Genomic DNA, 27,125 nt, shown 5'->3' on the forward strand with positions numbered 1-27,125 from the left:
CATGTCGCTGACGTTTAGGGGGGAGGTGGGGGGAGAGGCCAGGATCTCCATTGTTGGATGGAGATTTCCTAGCCTCTTACGAGGATCTGACCCTATGGTCACTGAAAGCTGCCTGATGGTGTTGTAGTGATCTGATGCTATGTTCTAGGATGCAGCTTGGATCACTACTGCAGCAGGAGGCATCTACTTGTAATAGATGCTTCATGCTGCATTTGCATATAAGCTATTGCTGCTGCTTCCATGGAAACACAAGCGATAGCTCCTCCAACTACATCAGAATTAGGCCCCATGTGCGATCACGGAGATGGCTTTCAATCCAGCTCTGAATGAGTCCCATAGTGCTTCACCATCAGTATCCTAGATATAGCAGATGAGCATGAGTAACTCAGTTTTACAGCATGTTTGTTTTTTCCTAACATCATGGAAAAGAATGAAGACCAAACTTAAGTGACCAAAAACAAGTAAAAACTAAAAACAAAAAACAGAGGCCATTTTTCTGAAGCTACAGTATATTTTATTAAAATATACTGTAGGTAGATCCTCAAAATCTTAACTGTAGTTTTCTAAGGTACTTTAGGCACTACCTGGGGGGGTTGTTGAACTTTTTCAAATCCACAGAAATGTTATGATTCCAGTTTGGGCTGAAGATTCTGGGCAGTTGGAAGTCTACCCTGAGTGTGACACCAGAAATTTACTGTATAGTTTGTATATGTGTACACTAGCTCAAATACTGTTCTACATTTTGAAGCTGACTTGAACATTGTCTAACCAATTTGACTTTCCTTTTACTGTATAATGGTTCTGAAATTCTAGAAATTCTAGCAATTGTATTTTATTTAGAACCAGTTTGTCAATCTGGTTTGAGAATTGAAAAACAACTATTCGAAGCATCTCTAACTGCAATGATACAACAATGTTGCCCTCATTACTTTTGAAACAATTTACTTTATGTGGATATCAATGGCCCTCTCCCATAAACTTGCCATTCATGCAGTAAAATTACAGAAAATAGAGGAGAGTCACTGGAGAAACATTCAGACCCTTTTTGAGTACTAAAATACAGTAGCTTGTCAGTGTCCACAATAAGCATAAGTAACCAGTTATATACTGCACATACAGTTATACACTGCCATACACACGTCTAACTACCAGTACAGCTGCACATTTGAAATAGAGGGTTAACCAAGAATTGCCCCCACACTACTGGGACTATTCATCCTATTACACTTATTTGTTTTTATGTTTTAAAGTAACCTTAAAAATTAACTTCTTGCCAAGTAATATGTGTGCTTGGAAAACTACAAATTTCATTGTAATCTACTTATTTTTTGGTGACATTGGAACTACAACTCCAATCATAATACTTAGTATTATAACTAGTCCTTGAAGTTGTTTTCACCATAATTGTTGTAAAAGCTTCTTACAATTTATACCTCTTATTTTGCAACTCAGGACATGATTTATACCTAAATTTAATATTTAACATGTGCTAGGTTTTCTATTTTGTCCATTTTGCCAATATGATATATTCTTATTTATGAGTGTGCATGGTAGATTTATGTGAAAGTATAGCAGCCAGCATAAGACCATAATCTTTTTTTTAATATGGTACTAAGGCTAGAAAATTGCTCCAGCTTAAGTTAGCTAGGGAATTTTTGCTAGTGCTGCCATTGTGAACCAACCACATCAATGCCGGAAATGTGTATTCATTATGATAATCGTGCATTGTTTTTATGAACTTAGGGGGTAATTCAGAGTTGATTGCAGCAGCAAATTTGTTAGCAGTTGGACAAAACCATGGGGGTTATTCCGACCTGATCGCACGCTAGCTATTTTTTGCAGCGCTGCGATCAGGTCAAAACTTTGCAAAACTGTGCATGCGTATACTATGCACTGCATTGCGCAGGCGTGTTGTACGGGTACAAAGCGGATTGGTGCTGGGCGATGGATTTAACAAAGAATCCATTCGCACAGCCGATTGCAAGGTGATTGACAGAAAAAAGGCATTTATGGGTGTCAACTGACCGTTTTCAGGGAGTGGTTGGAAAAATGAAGGCGTGTCCAAGCGTTTGCAGGGCGGGTTTCTGACGTCAATCCTGGGACCGGGCAGGCTGAAGTGATCGCAGCGGCTGAGTAAGTTCAGACCTACTCAGAAACTGCACAAAACTTTTTTGTACCACTCGGCTGCACAAGTGTTCACACACTTGCAAAGTGAAAATACACTCCCCCATAGGTAGCAACTGTCTGATCGCAGCGCTGCAAAAAAAAGCTAGCGAGCGATCAACTCGGAATGATTCCCTATGTGTACTGCAGGTGTGGCAGATATACCATTTGCAGAGAGAGTTAGATTTGGGTGGGTTATTTTATTTCTGTGCAGGGTAAATACTGGTTGCTTTATTCTTACACTGCAATTTAGATTTCAGTTTGAACAAAACCCCACCCAAATCTAACTCTCTCTGTACATGTTACATCTGCCCCCCCTGCAGTGCCCATGGTTTTGCCCAACTGCTAACAAAATTGTTGCTGCGATCAACTCTGAATTAGGCCCTTTATCCAATGCCATTAATGAATGTCATTGCTCAGGTATGGCCTGGGTTGCACTCAATATCAATGTCCATGCAGTTTACTGAATGTTTGCTACTGGGCATGTGTGAAAGTCCCTGAAAACGTGCACAATTAATGTGTATGCACTGAGGTGCAATTGCACTTGTAATGCATGGTCTCAGAAATGTATTGGAAATGTGCTGGGTGTTCCTTTGTGGTGATTAGGATATGGCCATTCAGACACATTAAGATGGGCATGTCACTAAACTGTTTGTGACCTCAGATGCTTATTCGTTTACATCGAAGGTGATACTCTGATGGAGAATCTGGACCTAGTAAAGGGATGGTGTAAGTTTTGATGCTGCGCCTGATGGTTGTAGCTCAAAGTTTGGTGTCCAGCAAGAATTTTGAAAGTATCTAAAGTGGCCTTCATAGTCCTTGCACATTCAAATACATGGCTGTTCACCAGGGGAAGGGCTGCTACTAGCATTAGCATAAAGTCAGATATGTGATTATGGCCAAAGACGAAAAAGCAATCGCGGCAGCTTGCAACTTAGAGTCAGCCACTTTCTTTTGAACTGTACAGTTATATCACATTAATACATAAATATCATCACAGATTTCTAGTGAACATGTCAAGTGGCTTATACCATATTCCTAGTGTTGTTAGTGGGTTATCATAAGTTATTTGCAAAGAGTCAAGCAGGGATTTCAAGAGCCCAGTACTTGTTAACATCTACTGCCTTGAAGATTGAACATGACTCGAGTTGAGGCATATTTGAAACTAGAAAATGCAGTAAGATTGCTCTAACCATGAGATTTACCACCTCACATCTCTTCTTTAGTCATGAGATTTACCACCTCACATCTCTTCTTTAGTCATGAGATTTACCACCTTTCATCTCTATTATAAACATGAGATTTACCAATTCTCATCTCTACTCCAACCATGGAATGACCACCTCTCATCTCTACACTAGCGATGAGATTTATCACCTCTCATCTCTACTCTAACCATGGGATTTACCACCTCTTATCTCTACTTTAATGATGAGATCTATCGCCTCTCATCTTTAATCTAATCATGAAATTTACCTCCTCTCATCTCTACTCTAACCATGTGACTTACCACCTCTCATCTCTACTCTAACTATGAGATTTACCACCTCTCATCTCTAACCATGAAATTTACATCCTAGCATCTCTACTCTAACCATGGGATTTACCACCTTTAATCTCTACTCTTACCATGTGATTTACCACCTTTAATCTCTACTCTTACCATGTGATTTACCAACCCTGCTCCCTACTCTTACCATAAGATTTACAAACTCTGCTTCCTACTCTAACCATGAGATTTACAAATGTGTCCTCATACATCTTTGCTGCTGTCACACAAAACAGCTCTTTATTTGCATGTCAGGTTGGATATGCATATTTGACATATGACACTTGTATACCTGTGTGTGACTGAGTCTTTGAATCTGTACAGAAAATGCTACTACAGTATGTAGCAGCCGCAGTTTTTGCCAAAACAAGTTTGTTCTGCTCTGTATACAGACTCAAGGTTCTATACATGTAAAAAAAAAAATGAGTTGTTACTTATTATCACTATACATCGCATCAGTTTAATGCAGTATATGGCTGTAATAAGTAGCAATTCAAGTATACTCACCTCTCTGGTGATCTGGTATGATGGAGACCAGTGGTGAGGTCTTCTCCAGGTGGTACCCTCTGCAATGTGTCTGCGTCCGTCTCCAGGGAGACCACAGAGGCTGCTGGGAGGTCAGCGGGGAGGAGCCTACATGAGTGGTGGGCAGAGAGCAGGGAAGCATTGAGCTTCTCTGCTGTCTCCATACCGATGTTCAGATGGTGAACCTGAACTCCATGGAGAAGCGGAAAGAGAATTGCACTCAGCATACAAAAGTACTGTATGGTAATGCAATTCAGCCACGGAGCAGGGGTGCAGAAGTCAGGAACTTCTCCGTGGTAACTGGCTCTGTGAAGAGCCCAAAGCAGAGAAAAGTCCTGTTTTCCGCAAAACAGGGCTTTTCTCTACATAAATAGCCCCCCAGTCACAAACAACATCCAAGCATCATATATCAAATTAATCAGCACAATCTCCGCGTGTGTCCAAGTTGCATTGTAGATGCATTTTCAGCAAAAAAAGATTCCTAATGTTAGCAGATATGCATGGCTTTTGACTTACGCCAGGCATCTCACGCTCTATGGTGTATTGAGGCTGGATGTATAAGGACACATCGGTTTTATCTCTTTCCAACGTTTTATCCATAAGATTTATTACCTTTCTTATCTACTCTAAAGGTGGGTACACAGTGATAGATATATCTGCCGATCAATTGATATATCTGTGGACGAATCGGGCAGTGTGCTGTGCATACACACTGCCTGATCTGTTGGGGACTGACGTCATGAACTGGGTGGGCGTGTACACATGCCCACCCAGTACAGCTGTCAATCACCGCCAGCTGCAGCAGCATGTGTACGGGCGGTCGGCCGACCACCCGTAAACACACAGCGAAGCACCAATATATCGGTAGATATATTGGCCATCAGCTGTGCTGCGGGGCCGACGTGATATGTCTGTGAATGACGGAGTTCAAAGATATATCGCCCGTACACACTGGCCAACGGACCCGCGACATATCAGCCGTTCAAGAGAACGGCCGATATATTGGCCAGTGCGTACCCACATTAAAAGAAATATAGACACTCTCTCCCTTACTCTAACCATAAAACTTGTCATCTCTGCTCCCTTCTGTAACCATTAGATTTGTCACCTCTTTCCCTTACTCTATCAGTGAGTCTTTCCACCACTCTCTTCAACACTATGTGAGATCTACCACCTTCTCCTTTTCAGATGTAATCATTTTAAATCCTGTAGAGTATATTTTGTCAAATAAGAATAAAAATATAACCCTGAGCCAATCTAGTCACTCATCCAATAGTATTCCTGTTCCGAAAATGTATAAAGTTCCTATTTAATGCCAACATAACAAAGGCTTTGGCTTTAATTATTTACTGTTCTCTTTTACCTTAGCAGTTGTAAAGTCGATGTTTGCACCATTAGTTAATAATAAGCAAAGGAAAAATGCTATGTACTGTAGATAGAATTGTACACAGTAGCTTAAAATTGCTGATTTATTTTTTGCATAATATGTCTTCTCTATTCAAAATGCCTTTTACTCTACTTTAGTTCAGCTGTACTGAAGGGGAGTGCCTCAGATTCTTTCAACATGACAGGTGTAGTCTTAATATGTCATTTATATGCCCTTTCCGGGCACACAGAACCTACTGAATAGGCCAACTGCTTCTTTTTGATATGGAAGGCGTTGCTTTATCTGTACAATTGTGCAGAAATCAATATGGATGAGACAGAATAACACAGGAGTAGAGAAGATTGGTAGACATGTGAGGTGAATACTGTATAACATTTACATTTAAAGCCTTGTCTTACAGACTAAGCGGAATTAAACTAGTTATTTTTACTAATATTTAAGCAATTATAAAAACAATTAGTAAGATGCAAGTCTTCAATTATCAGTATATGGATATACTGTACAGTTTGAGCTGCTACACTTGCACAGTGTATATTACTTTCAAATTACTAAATTTACATTATCATCTCTATGAGTTTTAGTTTAGCTAACTGCATAACTTATAGTTACAGACTATGCATTAACCCTACTGGTCTACCTGGGTGTACACTATACATTATATACTGTGTGATATTGATCTTGGTACAACCATTGTATAGTGCATATGCCCAATCCATCGTTCACTACCATTGTTCATTGAATCAATGTCAATTAAATCATTGCATATACGTTCAGTAGGGCAATTTCACAGCTGAAGCAGTATTGTTACATTCAACATGTAATGAAACATGGAGCTGCCATATGGCTGATCATGCAGTGTGTATAGCAATGCAATTTGTGGTTACATTGCATCATCTTTTAGCTGGGTCGCACCATCATTCAGGTCAGAGGTGCTTTAAGAGAGGAGGGGGCCTGTGTGCAGTCTCTAAATTGGGCCCCCTCCTCTCCAGTGGTGCAGTAGACTCGGCATTGGGCCAGAGTCCACTGCACATGCACAGGTCTCCAGGAACATGGCACCCATGCTGCATTCTTTGGGACATTTCTATTACACATGCGCAAATCACTGGAAAATAGTCACAGCGGACATTTTCAGAGTGATTTCTGATGCTGTGCAGCTGTTGCTGGGCTGATGGAGAGGTGAGAATAATTAAATTCAGTTCATGTGTATACCCAGCTTTACTGTTAACAGTTTACATAATTACAAAGCAGTTTAAGTTAAAAAGATATTTGTTCATAAAGTTTAATACTCTGTCCCCAAAACCCGAAAGTGATATACAGTAGGTAAAGGCAAATACATTTAAAAAAAGGAATAATACTATTAAACTTATGAGGACCCACACTACTGTAGCTACAGAAAATTCCCTGGACCATCATACCACTGTACAATATATTGAGTGATTAATGTCAGTGTACCTGTATATTCTAATTTGCTAGGAAAATGTATAATCATGCATGTACAGTATTTGTAGTGCTTATCAATACCAGAATTTTGCAAGTGCTTTATGCAGTCTCTTTTCTTCCAGCTGAATGGAATGATCAAATGCTATTTGTGGGATACATCGATAAACTATTATCAATATAGGCCACTGGAGGGTGCAGGGGACCACTGACAAGCTGTAGTGAATGATCAGTCACACAGGGGGAACCCTTTAGTCTAGCCATTGCTCAATACCATGGGCTGTGACACCAATAGTTGCAGCACACACAAGGTTGTCACTGGCTCGTAATGAACAGGCTCCACATATGGTCCTCACACTGGCAGCTTCACTGGGACTCAGCTGGATGTAAAGTAGCAGCGGTGACTGTGAGGCCAACCACTGCAGTTCAAGCCCAGTGGTCGTGACTTGTGTAGGTGCTGTAGAGGTGGGTAGATGCAAGAGGACTCAGCTGGGTGTGGCCACTGCATCAGCTAGTATGCCACCGGTTGCTGCAGTTCATGTCCAGCAGTCACTCCATGAAGATCGATGCCTTCCAAAGGGGTTGTGGGGATAGGTAGATCCAGGAGTACTAAGGTGAGTGTGACTTCTGTAGCAGTGGGTATACACTACAGAAACCACTATGTCCAGTAACCACTGCACAGAGTCTGCCATGTTCCTCTTATCTGACTTGCACAGGTAGACAGGTAAATCCAAGAGGACTCAGCTTGGTGTGACTGCTACAGTTGCTTTGTTTGGTGGTGGGGCATGTCTGGACATTGTGACTGGTAATAACCAATAGACCGTCCTCAGTGACAGCAGCCGCAACCAACCCTCCAGTGACAGCTGCTACGGCTGCCCAATCTGCAAAACAGGGACTCCTGAAGACTGTATAGACTACAATTCCAGTACAATCCTGGGAAAACCGTGATGTACTGTATAGCAACCCTACCAATGGGCCCTTAATAGGAACCTAGGTTTTCTAATGGGTGATACGGTGCTTAGTAAAGATAGACTTTTCTCATATCTGAGATCTTCCATACCCATTGTTTATTTGGTTTACTTTTTCTGATCTCCAGTTTCATTACATTATGTTTGTGAAATAAAGCTCCAGCTTAAACTTTTTTGTACTATATGCATACTTAATTATTGAATGTGCATATGGGGGGTCATTCTGAGTTGTTCGCTCGCTAGCAGATTTTAGCAGCATTGCACACGCTAGGCCGCCGCCCTCTGGGAGTGTATCTTAGCTTAGCAGAATTGCAAACGAAAGATTAGAAGAATTGCGAATAGAAAATTCTTAGCAGTTTCTGAGTAGCTCGAGACTTACTCCTACACTGCGATCAGCTCAGCCCGTTTCGTTCCTGGTTTGACGTCACAAACATGCCCTGCGTTTGGCCAGCCACTCCCCCGTTTCTCCAAACACTCCCGCGTTTTATCCTGGCACGCCTGCGTTTTTCCGCACACTCCCAGAAAATGGTCAGTTTCCGCCCAGTAACACCCACTTCCTGTCAATCCCACTCTGATCACTTCAACGATGAAAATTCTTCGTTCGGAAATGAGTAAATCTACTAAGTTTTGAGCTAAAATACTTAGCGCATGCGCACTGCGTACCATGAGCATGCGCATTTTCACCTTAATTGCTCCGTTGCGAAAATCGGCAATGAGCGAACAACTCAGAATGACCCCCATGGTACACAGATTTTTAAACTGCAAATATGGTAAGTGTGGTGGTTTTCCAGTAAATGACTAAGTGGAGAAAATGATTTATTATATTTTTATAATGCATATAATTTTACACAGCAATTCACTGGAATTGTAAGGAACATTTTATTTGCATACAGTGTTCTTTTTTTGCTTGGGGAGAACCTTATACAAGGACACAGGGAGGTGACTTTGGGATTCAATCTCAAATCCACAGAAAGTCACTCAGTGCCATGATTATAAAGTCAGAGCCCTTAGCAAATTAACTATTATTTGCTTTATTTGACAGTTGGTGTAAATTGGTATTATGTAAGATATGAATGGATCCTTCCGATATTTAGAATGATTGTTATTAGGCAACTGTTCAGCTATTTAACTTGGGTAATGCAAGCCAGTGCCAATTCTATCTGTATTTCATATTGCGTAATTAGGGTTCATTTGTTCTATATGAGCAGGCTACTTAATATACACTGAATGGCATGCAGAACACATAAATCCATATAACATAAATTCACTCAGAAAATATATAAAGTATATTGGATGGGATTCCAAAGGTTAAGATTAAGTTGTGATTACAGATGATAAATACTGCTATTTTAAATGCCTTTAAAGAGAGTCTTCGTTTTTCTAAATATCTAGTTCATTTACATTTTCTAAACTGCCTGGGTCCAACTAAAGCTAATATCTCTCATGTCTACTGAGCAAATAATACTTTTACTTTCCACTGTAAAACTCATCAATTGTTGGTGTTTGCTCCATATCTGTAATTATTACTATTCCACACATTTATTAATATAGCAATGAAACAAAACAAGGTTCCCCTCCTCCAGTCTACACAAATTGTGCCCCACATTCATGCAATCTTCTCAACTGCACTCACTTCTAGTGTAGCTCCACCAGCTCCCATGTAAGCCTCACTCCAGGACCAGGAATCAGGATTAGGAATCAGGATTGTCTCACTGAAATCAGGAAGCTTGAACTATGAATTACTAAATGCCCCCTGCTACCTCGTCAATTCCACTTTCCTATAATTTCTTGCACCTGACACAACATACAGATGGAGCCTCCTTCACCGTTGCAGTTTCTCCGCCTAAATGGAGTATTTGTCCCACCTCAGCTATAGCTCAGGCAGGGCCGGTGCCAGGGTGTGCGGCACCCTCCTGCAAACTATAAATTTTGCGCCCTCCTATAAATACAGATGTGATCGCTCTCATCCTACCCGCAAGTGGCCGCATTGTGCTTGCGACTAGCTGCGGCAAGCTGCATCTGGTTCGCTGGAACATACAAGCCATGCAATCGTATAGACCAAAAGTGCATGCACATCGGTATGTCTTGAAATGACCCTTTACAATGTTTCATAGTTTGAATGTGAAAAGAGTGAGAGGATGACAGGGAGAGGGTGAGTCAGTGGGCTAGAGAGGATGACAGGAGACAGAGGGTGACGGGGAGAGGATTAGAGTCAGTGGGTGGCAGAAGAAGCAGATTTTACTGGGCGTGCTGCAGCCCTGCAGTCCCTACGTAACATCCATCACTGCTAGTGACCTTTACACAACATACAGCGCATCCAAATGACTGATACCAAGCTGTAGCCAGAGTATTTTAATGCCCTCCATATCTACTGGCCTAGGACAAAACGTCAGAGCTTCTCATTAACCACCCACTGAAAACAGCCAGATTCGTAGAAGGAGGAGGGAAGCAGCAGATCCTACAAATCCCTCTCCTGGTAAATTTTGTGAAATGTAGCCCACAGGCTACAATGGCTAGTGCTACCTAAAGATGGCGTCAGCTACCAGGGCCATATAACGCCAGAAAACATTGGTTAATTGCTACAAATACTTCAATATCCTTTATTATTATCATCAACAAGAGGTTCACACAAACTTACAAAGTTAATAAACAGGAATAGCATGAACAGAAAAAGAAAAAGTGACTTACATTACAAATCATTATAGTTCATGGCAAGGTTTACAAACATTGCGGCATTACCAGTCACAGTAACCAAATAAGCAGTGGGGCAGCAGAACCATTGTAGGCAGTGGGGGAAAGATGATAGCATAAGTGGCATTAGGATAAGCACATGAGTGAAGCTCCTGGTTGTGAGTGTAAAGCAGGTATTCTCCGATACCTGCTGCGATGCCGCCACTGCTGCCAGCTGCCGCATTCAATATGACATCAATGATAAGTGGACCCCTTTGGGACATGTTCAATTAGGTGCGAGAATAGCAAAAATCTTGCACCTGTAGTCCTATAGGGTTTTTCCAGCTGGTACAAGATTTTTACTATTCAGATGGGTGCAGGGTTTTTTCATTTTTGAGCAGCAGCAGTTTTTTTATCCCACAGTCCCAGAGCACTACCAGTTTTTCCTATATTCCATATCGTTAGGAAAAATGGTTGGAATTGCTCTGAACTGATGTGGCACTCGCCCCTCCCCTTGGAATTTTCCAATTAGCTTAATTAGTCTTAACTACTCACCTTCCACAGTGCTGCCTCTCCTCCAGTTCTCTTCTTCTCCAGCATAGCAAAGAGATCTTCCAAGTACAGGCTGGGCACAGGACAGGTACATACTACACCTGTACCCCCTCCATGCACAATACATTGCAGAGTCTATCCTGAACCCACCTCCCCACACACTACACTATTGCCGTAGCCCTGCATACCCTTTATTATACTACCACTGCTACCCTGCACCCCTCTCCCACACATTACACTACAGCCGCCACCCTACACCCCCGTCCCTGCACAAACTACACTACCACTGCTACAGTGCACCCCATACACTACATTGCCGCTACCCTACACCTCTCTTCCTACACACACTACACTTACCTTCTCTGGCCGGCTTCTTTGTTCATGCAGGAGCTGGTCCAATGGTCAGAGGCAGCGGCAGAGAGCTGGGGGTTCAGCCCACACCCAGGTGTCACTCTCTAATGCGGTGACATCATAATGCTAGTTCTGCTGCAGTGACAGGAGCGAGGTGCTGCACTGTGACATTCATCTGCAAGCACCCGCCTCCTGTCATAGATGAGGAGCTGGGTTTGGTCTGATTTGCCGGCATCGGGATACAGGCAATCAGAATACTGACTGCGGCATCCCGATGTTCAGAATCCTGACAGGAGAAGGTAGATATACTTACCACACCCAGTGACGCCTCTGGTCAGAGGATGCAGCAGCTGGGAAAAGATGACAGTGAGCAGGTGAGTATTTCCTTTTTTCCCCTCACACCACTGGGGTTTCAAAGCAGAAAACCAGGCACTGTTAATAAGCAACCTCCCCCCCCCAGCACATACTGTTAATATGCAACTCCCCAGCACACATTAATGACACAACCCCCCAAAACAAATATAATACAACTCACCCCCCCAAAATAACAAACATTAATATGACATTAGCCGCAGCTTATATTAATATGACACTACCCCCCTTTCCAGCACAAAATAACATGACACTACCCCCCCAAAACACATTAATATGACATTACCCCCAGCACATATTAATGGGTCACTCCTCCCCCCAAAAAAACACATGAATATGACCAGTGGCGTAAATAGAAATTTTTCTCCCCCCAAGCCAAAAAATTCTCTGGCGCCTCCCCCCCCCATAATTGGCACTAGTAAAGTGAATTTGCGCATGCCAAAGGTGCGTGCGCCAAAAATAGGTGTGGCTTCATTAAAATGGGTGTGGTTTTGCTGAAAGTGGCATAGCATTGCAGGAAAAGACAACATTATACCCCAGTTTTGCAACCTGCACGCCGAGACATTGGCAACCACAGGAACAAAAATAATCCTGATTTATGCCCCTTACATTATTTGTCATTATGCCTCCTTATAGTAATGCCCAGTATACATTATGCCACACACTGCAATGGCCCTTAGACATTATACCACACACTGTAATGCCTGTGACACATTATGCCACACCGCAATGCCCGTTATAAATTATGCCACACACTGCAGTGTCCCTGAGACATTATACCACACACCATAGTACCTGTGACACATTATGACACACACTGTAATGCCTGTGACACATTACGCCACGCATCACAATGCCCATTATACATTATGCTACACACAACAATGCCCCTGAGATATTATACCACATACAATGTCCGTGATACAGTATACCACACATCATCATGCATGAAAAATACCTAAAGACCTATTAGGTCGAAAAGGCGTTGGTGCATGCTGAGAGTGGAAATTTCTTTTTCTCCAGTCCATTTTATTTGGAGTCAGTTTGGCGGCTTGTTTCCTGTTGTGAGGTATTTTGGGGATACGATACAGTTGGTAATCCGGATTCCCCTGTATTGGAGTTTTTTTTATTTCATCTGCTCCTAAATCCCCTCAGGTGCCTCACAGTGGTGCATTAAGCCTACCTGCCCATTTTAAATGTCATTTGTTTTAATTGGCAATTTTTTTGATAAATAAATATCATCTTGTTTCGCCAATCAACTGCCTCAAACCGTGATTTAAAGATACCTTTACATGTGGAATGAATTTTTTTACACATGTGTAAGGTATGCTGTACCTATACGAATCGTCATATCCCTATCAGTAAAAGAAACCTTTATGCACTTTTCTCTATTGCTCTTTAAGTGAGTTTTGGTACGCTCCTCTTCATACTGAAATTGGTGGTGAGAAACTATCCTCCCTTCTATCAAGTTTATTCGTACACCAGGGTTCCATTTCTGAACGTGTTGTTCAGAAATGGAACCCTTGTGTACGAATTACACATTGGACTTTTTTGTTTTATTTCCCTTTCATGTGCGGTGGACATTTGGCTTGTGGCAAGTCGTCTGAGGATCGTATTTGAAAAATCCAGACCGTATTTATACATTTCATTTATCATCATTATTCATATACTCGTTTATGTTTCTTTGTGGGCGCCTTTGATCATATCCCTGTTTTATTGTGTACTTCATTCCTCTTTGTCTGGATTTGGGCAGGCAGTAGGGATTGATTGGGTTGACTACTTTTTAGTGCGCCAGAGTTCACCTTCTTTTTTCTTTACCCATTGGCCCTCATTCCGAGTTGATCGGTCGCAAGGCGATTTTAGCAGAGTTACACACGCTAAGCCGCCGCCTACTGGGAGTGAATCTTAGCTTCTTAAAATTGCGACCGATGTATTCGCAATATTGCGATTACTAACTACTTAGCAGTTTCAGAGTAGCTCCAGACTTACTCTGCCTGTGCGATCATTTCAGTGCTTGTCGTTCCTGGTTGACGTCACAAACACACCCAGCGTTCGCCCAGGCACTCCCACCGTTTCTCCGGCCACTCCTGCGTTTTTTCCGGAAACGGTAGCGTTTTCAGCCACACGCCCCTGAAACGCAGTGTTTCCGCCCAGTAACACCCATTTCCTGTCAATCACATTACGATCGCCGGAGCGAAGAAAAAGACGTGAGTAAAAATACTTTCATCATAGTAAAGTTACTTGGCGCAGTCGCAGTGCGAACATTGCGCATGCGTACTAAGCGGATTTTCACTGCGATGCGATGAAAAATACCGAGCGAACAACTCGGAATGAGGGCCATTATACATTATGCTACACACAACAATGCCCGTGAGATATTATACCACATACAATGCCCGTGATACAGTAAACCACACACCATCATGCCTGTGACACATTATGCCACACACCGCAATGCCCGTTATACATTATACCACACACTGCAATGCCCCTAAGACATCATCTTCCCCCCATCCAGAGCAACACCCCCGACCAATATCTCCATCATTGTTGACAACACCACCATCTCCCCTGTTCCCCAACTCCGCTGCCTGGGCGTCACTCTTGACTCCTCCCTCTCCTTTGCACCCCACATCCAAGCTCTGGCACAATCCTGTCATTTCCAGCTACGCAACATTGCTCGTATCAGGCCATATCTCTCCCACAGTGCAACTAAACTCATCATCCACTCACTGGTCATCTCACGACTTGACTACTCTAATTTCCTCCTCACAGGCCTCGCTTGCTCCCATCTTGCTCCCCTCCAATCTGTCCTGAACTCCGCAGCTAGTATTATCTTCCTCTCCCGCCGCACCACATCTGCCACTCCCCTTCAACAAAATCTACACTGGCTCCCATTCCCCTACAGAATCCTCTTCAAACTCCTCACCCTCACATACAAGGCCATCTCTAATTCCACTGCTCCCTACATCTCCAACCTCCTTTCCCTTCATACTCCCTCCCGCCCCCTACGGTCGACTAATGACCTCGCCTCTCCACCGCCCTGGTCACTGCTTCCCATGCACGAGTTCAGGATTTTGCCCGTGCTGCACCCCTTCAGTGGAACGCACTCCCCCGCTCCATTAGACTCTCTCCAACCTTGCAAAGCTTCAAACGGGCACTAAAAACCCACCTATTCATCAAAGCATACCCTCCCGATGCATAACCCAGTGCTGAAGCCGCGCCTCCACCCCCCTGCCTCATGGTGTGAACATCTTAGGATTGCTTGCATACTGCCATCAGGCAACCTCCCACTTGCCTGCACCTCTTGTCATCTGTCTGTCGCCCCTCCCCATTAGATTGTTAGCTCTTCAGAGCAGGGCCCTCTTTCCTCTTGTTATCTAACCCTCGTCTCAACACATTTCACTCACAGCTCTCCCCTACTCAACGACCATCTTTATCCTGCTAGTAAAGGCTCATCTCCATCTATGGCCACCAGCCTCTAGTAGTACGATGATCACTCCCTCGATACTAACATCTTAGCTGTATTATGTCTTGAGAATGTGTGGTGCTCTGTTACCTGTACTCTATTTCTGTTATTTATTTACTGTAATGCAATGTTTTGTCCCCTGTACTGTCCTTTGTACGGCGCTGCGAAACACATGTGGCGCCTTATAAATAAAATGTAATAATAATAATTATGCCACATACAATGTCCGTGATACAGAATACCACACACCGTCATGCCTGTGACACATTATGACACACACCGCAATGCCCGATATATATTATACCACATACCACAATGTCCATGATACATTATGCCACACACCACAATGCCCACTACACATTAAGTCCTATAGTAAGGCGTCTAATTACTTTTAAATTACCTGATTGTTGCCAAGGGTTTCATGATCTTGGTTCCATGCACGGTGCCCAGGGTGTTCATGCTCACGGTGTCATGCTTGTTGCCAGGGGTTTCATGCGCTGGGTGTTATGCTCGTTGCCAGAGGTTTCATGCGCTGGGTGTCATGGGGAGTAATGCTGCCCAAACCGCTCCACGCTGTTTAGTGTGCCGCAGGCACCGCTGCCCTATCCCCGTGTTGCTGCTGCTGCCGATGCGCCAGGGTAGCAAGTTGGCAGGGCTGCAGCCTGCAGCCTGCAGCCGGCCGCGGCCAGCGCTATGCGCTCCCCCGGGTCCCGGCACTTCTTACATGCTAGAGGTCAAGTATGACCTCTATCATGTCTCCTCCATGGAGGCGGCCATTTTGGAAGGGACATTAAGCAGATTGACATGCAGACGACTAGTCCGCATGCCAATCTGCTCTGAATCAGTGGCTGTGCCCCCATAGCCCTGTGCCTCCAAGCCTCCGCAGTGGCTGCGGGGGCAGTAGTTATGCCACTGAATAGGACACTTCTCCCCCCATTAATATGCAACTCTCTAACGCACATTAATATGACACTACCCCCCGAAAACAAATATAGTACAACCCACCCACCCCCAAAAAAACACATTAATATGACATTACCCCCAGCTTATATTAATATAACACTACCCCCCTTTCCAGCACACAATAACATGACAGTGACACTACCCCCCCAAAACACATTAATATGACATTACCCCAAGCACATATAAATATGTCACTCCTCCCCCAAAAAAACACATGAATATGACACTTTATGCCCCTCCTGTTAATATGCAACTCCCTAGCACACATTAATATGACACTACCCCCAAAAAACAAATATAATACAACCCACCCAAACCCCAAAAAGAACACAATATGACATAACCCCCAGCACATATTAATATGTCACTCCTCCCCCAAAAAAACACATGAATATGACACTTTTACACTCTCCCCCCCCCCCTCCCTCCTTCCCCCCTCCCTTCCTCTGCAGCATAATTTACCTGAGACTTAGCTGGGCCTCTGCTCCTATGTGTGCTTGTGGTACTGCAGGCTGCTACACTGCAATGCTGCTCCCCTTCTGGCTGGCTCCTCCTGTGCATCATGTGACTTCCTGTGTATCGGTGTCCCGTGAATCCAGCACTGATGGGAAGGGAGGGGAGTGGAGGGATGCTGCTGCAAACTGCCGTGTCTCCTCAGTGACAGAGAGGAGACTCAGGAGAGGGGAGGGGAGAGGGGGTGCACGCATGATGCTGCCTGTCTTGCAGCTAGGTGTAGCACAGAGGAGTAAGCCAAGGAGGAGAAGGAAGGGGGAGGCAACTGACAGGCTCACACACAGGAGAAGACCTTATGTTTGTTCTGCCGGTGCTGTGACAGGCAGAGCCTGCGGCAGCCAACCACAGCACTGTGGGCCAGCAAGGTAGCAGAGTGGGGACAGCGCCTCTCCCACCCGGCGCCTCCCTGATTTGCAGACCTTGCTGAGCGGGTAGCGCCGGGCCTGAGCTCAGGTTGTTGAGGTGTTGCACAGAGAGGCTCATTGAGGGGCGACAACATATACAGCATGCAATACACATCTTCATCACTGGGTGGCTAATGCTCCACTAATCCAGTACTGTAGAGTTAATAGCAAAAGGTCAGTGACAACTGTAATGTTATACACAGAGACCAACGGTCAGACGTAGAGATTCAACTTGAAGTGTATGGTGTACTGTAAATAAATGGACACTGTAGAAAATATTAATTCTCTGTTGGGACCAAAAATAAATAAATAAAAATAGTGTATACAGATGCAAACTTCCATGTTAAAGCAATAGTCCATTGGTGTTAGGGCTATGTGAGTATCCAAGTCCCATAGACAATACAGCATAAAGGTAGACACTTTTTTTTAATGATTTTTCATACATTTAGGGTTAGGGTTAATCACTTATGAAAGGGTTAGGGTTAGACTGCAGAAGGCACCAGGGGGAGTGTTAAGGTAAGGGTTAAAAAGACAAAAAAAAGTGTCAACCTAAGTTCATGTTGGCCAATTAACCTTTGGACCCTGTTGACTAATTGACTGGTGTCGACCAAGAGACTGTCTATATACTGTCAATCTTTTAATCCACACCCATTTTCACAAGCCCTCTACACTGTCTATTTGAAATTCTGGTACAGGTCCTCCCAGTGCATTGCTCTGACTGGGGAGACATGCCAACCACTGATGCAAAAAGGTGGGTACTAATTACCCAGGCCTGGGACTTGCTGGAAGAGCCAAGAACAGTGTGCCAGAGGCATTGCTCTCTAGTGCATATGAACAGTCTTTCTGAATATCACTGGGAAGATGGTGCCGACCGAGGAGGAGGGGCCTGCTTCTCGGATCATGCAGGGTAAGATGCCTCCTTAGCGTTGCACCCGCCAACATCCCCTCCCTTCCTGATCTGACTTTTTTTTAGATTTTTTTTTTTTCATGGGACATGGGCATGCCCCTGTTTGGGCCACTCCGCCATGCAGTATCGGGGCCCGGCGCTGCTCTATGGTCCTGATCTCAACTGTCTATGGATGCCTGATCCAAGCAACATACATACTGTACCACAGACTGCAAAGCATGTCCCGATTCATGTGGTAGGCCCCAGCTCAGCAACCAGCTCACAACTTTCACATGGAAAGATGGAGCTGCTGAGCGGTTATTAATTGCATTGCAGAAAAACACTTACTGATTACTGGCAGCAAGATCTGCATAAGACAGGGGTTTGAAAATGGAGGTAGGGACAAAGGTACATTTAGTTTTTTACAGACTTCAGAGAGTAGGGTGGTGATCGTTGATTTTCTCTAGGGTGCTAGCAGCTGCAAGAGAATTAACAGTCAACAGAACAGTATATACTGTATACTAAGAAATGAGAACATTGTAAATACCTTTGTCTTGCCAGCTGTTGTGAAGCTTCAGCTTCTAAATTTGATTACTGTGGTTTTAATAAACAGTAATACATTTAAGCACGACTGTCAACAAGGGTACGGGGGAAACCCGCGGTGGGCCCAACTGCATGGGGTTCGACCTCTTCCTCTAGGAATCAGGTTCCAGACTTAAATTATACATTATACATATGTTACCTTATACTGCATACAACTATAGTGTATTTTCTATAGTGCATTGCTGTTATCAATCTGGGACATTACCATATGCACACTAGCAGTATTTACTACATATCTTTATCAAGGGGCCAAGACCATGCACTCACTAATGGTTAGCCAAGTCTCTGTGGTAGCTGGCCACAGCCCCTCTGGAGACCGGACACACCGCTAGGCATGGGCCTCAGCCACTGCATCCCCCAGTGAGCCTTACATGCCCAAGTCTGACAATGAATATTGGTAATAGTTCCAATCAGTTTTACATTTGTCAGTTTTGATATAAATAGTCCAGATTGGTTGTAAATCAAGAACTATGGCTTCCTACAGTCACTAAACATGGAGCAATTAAGATGTCATAATTTTTGTACTGCATATACAATTTAACAGTCACAAATGAATGGCAAATACAGAAACAATCTTTTTGACAAATAAACAGTGAGCATCAGGGGAGGCTAGTGAAAAGTGTGACAGATGAAACAAGTTCAGAAGCAGTAGTACAAGTTCTGAAAAAAGATTTTTGATATGTAAAAAATAAAACAGATATTCATAATTTTCCATTGTGTATGTGAATGTTCTACCAATACATTTATTAATTCTTGTTAGAAATGAATGTATAGAAATACCATTATAATGTAGATACAGAATACTGAATGTACTTAAGCTTATTTATTTCACCATTTAAACATTTACCCCATCTGGAGTAATATGTATTTCATATATTCCTGTATCTATCCCAAACATTTTCGAATTCTGTTCAAGCAGCAGGTCTACTCAATGAAATTAAATCAATCCAAACCCTCACTGTGTTAACTTAATTGTCCTAAGGCAGCACACTAATGCCAACAAATCTGTAATGAAAAAAAAAAAAAAGACAAAATAGCTTTTAACTGAGAAGACATAAAAACTTAAAACAAGCTGTAAAACAAATGTTCCCGTTACGGATTTTAAATGTAATGAAAGCAGAGTGTCCCAGATTTAGGTCACATAACAATTAATGTGTTTGCATGCATCTCATTGTAACGGCATGCTATATTTCATTGTGATATTGCATCCAGAAAAATATAGCTGTTGCCAGGGTAATTACTTATTTTGTTTGGCTAAGACAGCAAAGTTAAAATGCCAGATAAACATCACATCATTCTAATTTAAAACCCATCAGTACACTTAATTAATAGCACAACTTCCTCCATATTCAGTTCCTAACTGTTTTTATGTTTCTGTCCTTCCTCCCACATCTGTCCCTTCAGTATATTAATGGGCTCTTATATACAGCTCTACTTTGTTATAAAGCATTGTGCTGGGATTTTGACCTAGCTACTGTATATGGTATTAGAAAGTCTTTGGTTTAAATTAGAGATAAGCGGGTTCAGATTTAACGCCAGAATTAACGTCAGTTAGGTTTTATCCGGATTTTTCTTATTGGCTATCTAAAACACGTGACATCCGTGAGCCAATAAGATGCCATTTTGAGATCCGAGTAAATCCGAGTAAAACTGAACCCGCTCATCTCTAGTTTAAATATACAGGGGCTCATATGCAGGTTAACATGTGACTGCTTTGATTGCATAAGATAGGTACTTCAGTACTATGGGGGCTATTCACGCTTTTTTCAGCACATTGCGCATCCACCGCACAAGCATGGTGCGTGCGCATAAAATCAAAGTGCAATTGCATCCCGGGAGGATACGATCACCCTTTGGTTGATAGCAGCGGGCTTTGCGGGGGCAGAGTTACAGCGTTGCAGGGACAGTGCTGGGAAAATGGGGGCAGGTCGCCAGTGTTTTCGGGGCATCTGCATGATGTCACATGCAGCTGCCCTAATCAAGAAAATGGCCACGGCACTTCTGCATACGTAACGTCTTCCACAGTTGCTGCAATTACAATTAAATTGTGGTCACAGCCACTGGGCAGGCCATTTAGCATGCGGGGTGGCCTTGCCCTGCAATGGGCGGCCCCCAGCATGCTATAGAAAGGATTACAGATTCTATTTTTTAGAAGAATCTTCAATCCATACTGAATAACCCCACTATGAGCGGTATCCTATTAGCTGCAGTTTTCCCCGATGTGTCAACAATTTTTTTTACATGCTATCCAATTATATCTCCTGTAAAAAAATGCCTTTTCTCCCTAAAACACAAAGGTTCAGTGAAACCTGTGTGTTTTTGTAAGAAAGCTGTTTCCGGTGATTTAGTTTTTCCTGCCTGAGGCAGATGAACTAAAATCCCTGATAAGATATGGCTCACATCGGCTTTTCAAGGCTAATAGGATAGCCCCAGTGAGACCTTTAGCCCAGGTACTTTACCACTGCTAATAGGATACCGCCCAACGTATGAGCACCAAAACACATAAAAAGAAAACTGTATATTATTTGCATATCTTTGACTTGTTTCTCCTTACACAAAGTATGTAAAGTGGGATGGGTAAGCATAGACCTAGTACAGAAAGAGTGTATTCATAATTGTGAAAAAAAAAATAATGTACAGTAGATACATCAGTAGATACAGTATGCCCTTTAGGAGCAATAGCTCTTGTGTGTGCACAATGAAAATAATTACTATCAGTAACACTATTAATATGACTATCCACATACTGTATATAGTGTGCGTGCATACTATATTAAATGGATGGGTTAACAAACTTGGTAGTGGGTAATCTGGATATGATCTCCATATAGGAAAATGCAATAATACAGGTCAATATAACTATCTTAAAAACATGTTAAGATGCCACCATCATATTTGGCACTTCATATTTTAATATTTTTAATTAAAAGAGGTTTGGTAGTTGGAAATGTCACATATTCTCCCTATATTCTTGCAATTTAAATGCAACCCTAAGGAGTACAGAAGGAGCTCTGGATGCATTGTCCTCTCAGCTTTATTCAATGCTTTTAAAGTCTAATGCATGAACTCATTCAGAGTTGTCAAGTCTGTTGAGCTTCAGAGCCAAAGCATGTTTAAGATATAGAGATTGAGAGAGGTGACTGTAGAATAAGCATGTCTGATGATACACAGACAGCCCTAGTTAATAGATTAATATCTCACCAGGTCATCTAAATAAAGGGACCCAACCTTATTGAGCTATCAGGGCAATTTTTCTGCTGATGCTTAGGTTGGGCTATCGGAGAAATCCAACATGTTGAGAATTTTTACCTTGTTGACATCTGCCAATTCCCCTACAGACTGCTGATCATCAATGACTACATGTTGGTACCAACATAACAGGGAATCGGCCCATAGATGCTTGGCCCGCATAAGCCTGTCCATGAAAACTACTTAGCTGTTTGATTGTTTGTTAATGCACCTAGGTATTATTAATACACAAATATAATAGAATTGAAATTCACTGTACCAATTATTGTGGTCCAAGGACTGCTGCTTTCCCATTGGAAGCAACAAAAAAAAGGTAATCATGGCAAATCAGTTTGGATGGACTGAGTAAACTTCATGTCCAAAATGTTTTTTCCTAATTGATTTTTATTTTAAATATTTTTTATGGGTATATCATTTCTCAGCAATTCTTTTGTCTTACTTTTCAATTGTTAGAAGCAATATATAATATTTGTATTACAATTTTGTATTAGTTCTAGTTGTTGATTGATTTGTATAGCAAAATGCATTTTCAAGTATGTAATTATATATAAATGTAAATTGTCTTGAAGTGTAAGAAGGCATAGTACGAGGTAAAGAAAATAAATAATAAAATGGATAGTCATCAGCAAGTACGAGATACAATGATGTTCTAGGCATCATAATTAGGTGCATAATGAGAATATTATGATAGTACTGTTAATTGAGCTTTTGGTGTCCTACCACTCACATACAGTGGCTGCAGGAAACCTGAGGCAGATGGATTTCTGACTGCATCCTTATGGCATTTCTAGAATTTTAATGTTAATATAGTTAATGCTAGTCTTGATTAATGCGTTTGGTCTATTATTTGTCTGTTATAGTATTACACCATTAGAGGCCCAGTATGATGCCAAATAAATCAACGCACATGTGATGGTGCCAACATTGCTTTTCTCCACTTTCCATGCAAGAGCTTATATGTTTCTTATGTTTCAATATATCCTTTAGTCATATCCTACCTGATAACTGCTTACTGAAAATTACATGTTTTACATTGTCTCTGTTTCTCAAACTCCTGTCTTTCTATACTCTTTCAGAAAGCTGACCTGGCAGTGGCTCCGCTCACCATCACCCACACCCGAGAGAAAGTAATTGATTTCTCGAAACCGTTCATGACTCTTGGAATTAGCATCCTGTATCGGAAAGCCAATGGTACCAGTCCCAGTGTTTTCTCTTTCTTGAACCCTTTATCCCCTGACATCTGGATGTACATCCTTCTCGCCTACCTGGGAGTGAGCTGTGTTCTTTTTGTCATAGCAAGGTAATACAGTGCTTGAATTAAATACCAATGTGAGTGAAACATTGTTGTCAACAGTGCAATATGCAAGTTACAGTAGCAGTTTACACTGTGATTGTTTTTTTGTGGAAATGTAGTTCAAAACACACTGGGGTTGATGCAGAGTTGACTGTAAACCTGATGTTGGTGGGTATCTTGTATGTTTACAGACAGAACCAAGCATATGCTATTATCGACTGTGCATAGAAAAATAGTACATATGACCAATTGGTGTTGTCAATAAAAGCAGCTGGTTGTGGAGGATATCAAATTCTGAATTATATAATGTACATAAAAAATAATAAAAAGGGAGACAGCTAATATATGTATGTATGTGAGAATTGGAAAAAGTATTGCCGTTTTAATACTAAAATGGACAAATAAATAACTATAACAAAATTGTAAATACAGTATGGCAATATAGCTAAAAAATTGTATACATGTACAAAAGAAGCCATATTTGAGACACCTGGGTTTAGTCCAACACTACTAATTAAGTGGAAAGTCCAAATGGAATTTGGAACAAATAATAAATGGCAATCTTGTTCTATAGTTGCCTTTTCAGCTGTTTCTGTTGTTGTTGCCAGCCGTTGCTGGTTGTTATATGTTTGTGGTGTGCTGGTGTGTAAATCTCACCACCCTTTGTTATCATATTCCTTCTCTCATATATGTCCTTTCTACCTTCGGACACGATTTTACCTATAACTGCTTGTGGGAGGGGGCATAGAGGGGAGGAGTCAGCACACTCAGTTGAAGAAATGTAAAGTGCACTGACTCCTTTGGACCCCGTCTATACCCCATTGTACTAGTTTTCCCCAATATCCCTTAAAGACTACGAGAAAAAGATTTACCGGTAGCTATTAAAATCCTATTTTATATACGTGAAAAAGGAGGTTGTTGATTACTGAGTTTGGGGTTTAGGGTTCAATGCCTCTCTGTTATGAAATGAAAGAAGGATCATCAATGGAGTCAAGTACCATCTTGCAACACCTAATGAATTATCAACCTCCCAGTAATTTTTGCAGATTACTCTAGCTGTGGGGGCCAAACTCTGAACATCAAATGGAGGGACCGTAGCAGATGTCGGAGATATATGCTGTGATCCTTCTTTCATAAATTGGGGTTATGCTTAATTTATGCAGGTTTCCCACTAAAAGGGTGTGTTCAGGGAATATGCCACATAAATTGTATGGAAAATAGGTCACAAAAATGGAATATCCCGCAACGTGCAACAGTTTTTAGTAGATTGTAAAGGTACCTAAAGAAAGCGGCGCCTCAGAGTGGAGTAGGGGATATGTTGCTTGTGAGGTGAGTCTGGGTGCAGAGCAGAGGTTTAGGGGGAGTGTCGGACTATGACAGTCAGGGTCTGAATCATATAGGTAGAGGACCGAACAAGAGTATGAGAATAGATGACAACTGGTAACGAAGGCAGCCTGAGTATGGCCTGGAGGATGGCATACAGAGGTGCATGTAAAGGATATAGGGGTCAATTTACTAAGCCTTGGATGGAGATAAAGTGGATGGAGATGAAGTACCAGCCAACCAGCTAAAAACTGTCATTTTTCAAACACAACCTATGGCATGGTATTTAGGAGCCGATTGGCTGGTACTTTATCTCCGTCGACTTTATCTCCATCCAAGACTTAGTAAAAAGGCCCCTTAGAGTTGGCTGGGCAGGCACAAGAGGCCTGGGTCCTCTGGGAGGTATGGCAAAACAGTACAGCAATGAGGGAAGGAGCTGCAGCATCTGGGTAAAGAAGTTTGGAGAGAGAACCTGGTGAGGTACCAGTCAGCTATGAAGCTTTACCTCACAAGGGAAAGTTTATAGAAGTGGATACAGCCAATGCTTTATGAAAAGGATAGTATCTACTGCAGTCTGAGAAAATGGCAGAGACAGCACAATGAAACAGATTGAGTGAAGCAGCCAGAAGCTAGAGCCTGCCAGGGCAGCCTAGGTGAGGTGCCGAGGTTGCGCTGTCCAAGGTCCTGAACTATATGAGTTGTATTGCTGCACACATAATTGACTTGCCAGATGATACAGTATGTCAGTTGTGCAGGCATATGAAACAGGCAATTAATCTTGAATCAGCTAAGTGCGCCACCAAAGTCAGCATAGAGAGCTAAAGAGTTAATATATAAAGACTATACTGCCTCAATCTGCATCAACATTCAAACTTAAGTAATCCTGAGTTAGAGTCCAAGAACCTTTTCAATTATAGAGTATACTTTCTGTGGGGATGCATTCCGCATGCTGCCTGTTGGAATGCCAGTAGTCACATGACCGTTGCTGGAATGCCAACAACACTCAGGAGACTGGTCCTGGATCGCCCACAGACAGGATGCCGAAGGTCACTTTCGGGGTTCGGCTTTAGGGTTTGGGCATATTAAGTGTCAGGATGCCATGGTAGGTCATGTGACTGCTGGCAGTCCAACCGCCGGGATATAGTATGTATTCTTGCTGTGTACCATATACATAGTTAAGTAATTAATTACCAGTTACCCGGAGATCATTCAGTTAATATCACTGGTTAATAGCTGTAAGCTAACCACTCATGTATATGTACCTGCCAGGAAATATACTCTCTATTACATCTAGCCCTAAGCTGGGCTTTCGTCATATATCATAAGGAGAGTCATATACAGTACAGCAGAAAGTTAATGACAAGCATTGACTATATATATATATATATATATATATATATATATATATATATAATCAGTGAGTTGACAATTAAAGTTCCAGGGGGCAATTTCAAGTAATTTAACATGTAGAATACACACTCCTACTTCAAAACAATGTTTAGTGGCCCCAGCATTGTAGATTATTACTGTTACTGTTATAATGCATCATAATTTTAAGGTAAGAAGAGCTTCTATAGTGATGTGTGTTGCTTATATAGTAACTAGTTACCAGCCAGGCAAAATGACGGAACAACATAACAGTAATGTCAGCGGCTGTGTGCGCCCAAACGGAGCAACACTTGAATTGTTGTGTCAGGCCCCATCCAGTGGCCGCCTGTGCACAAACATTTGAATTCCCCATAGAGGTGAGGAGCAGCATTAGCCTTTTATTATGTAGGATGTGTATGTCAGGGAAGTATGTGATTGTGGGAAAAGTAGTGACTAATATAATGAACATTCTACATTGGTGTATTCAGGATTAGTATATGGTGTAACAAATGATATCACTATTACTGTAGGCCATACCATTTTTAAAAGTAACTTATTGACTGTGGGCCTAATTCAGGTTGGAGCACATAAGCGATCAAAGAAGCAGTTTCCCGATAATCAGGAAACTATGCATTTTCAGGATCCATTCTGCGCATGTACAGAATGGGTCCTGCAATCGCATCGCAGTAATGCCTCAGCCTGATTGACAAGCAGAGGCATTCGGGGGGAGGGACAGTGTGGGGGAGGCCAGCATTGCCAGAAATGGAGGCATGTCACCCCTGTTTCCTGGGAGTGGCGAGGACAAGGACTGCATTGCAAGATACAGTTTCCTTTGCTTCGCAAGCCATCCTACAACGGCCAGCCTGATTAAGCTGAGGCTTATGCTGGCCATACATTAGGACGACCAGCATCCTGTCTGATTCCTCATAAGATTTCCCTTTAATTCCCCTAGGAACCCATAGCACACTATTTGGAATTTTATGTGCATACGATGAAGCATACAATATATCAATCGATTGTGTGCCTCACAAAAAGCACGTGATCACCTGGAAGGAAATGCCACTCAAAAATTATGCTGA

At 42.3% G+C, this 27,125-nt stretch overlaps 1 protein-coding gene across 1 annotated transcript in view; it reads left to right on the forward strand.

Moving 5' to 3' along the window:
* The window catches only part of GRIK3 (glutamate ionotropic receptor kainate type subunit 3), a 982,272-nt gene that overhangs the window by 744,425 nt on the left and 210,722 nt on the right, over positions 1-27,125 (forward strand). The window contains exon 11 of the mRNA XM_063954369.1: positions 23,138-23,361. Within this exon, the coding sequence (XP_063810439.1) occupies positions 23,138-23,361 (224 nt within the window). The remainder of the gene's footprint in view (positions 1-23,137; positions 23,362-27,125) is intronic.

Source organism: Pseudophryne corroboree, chromosome 2 (assembly GCF_028390025.1).
Source record: "Pseudophryne corroboree isolate aPseCor3 chromosome 2, aPseCor3.hap2, whole genome shotgun sequence".
Classification (NCBI taxonomy): Eukaryota; Metazoa; Chordata; class Amphibia; order Anura; family Myobatrachidae; genus Pseudophryne; species Pseudophryne corroboree.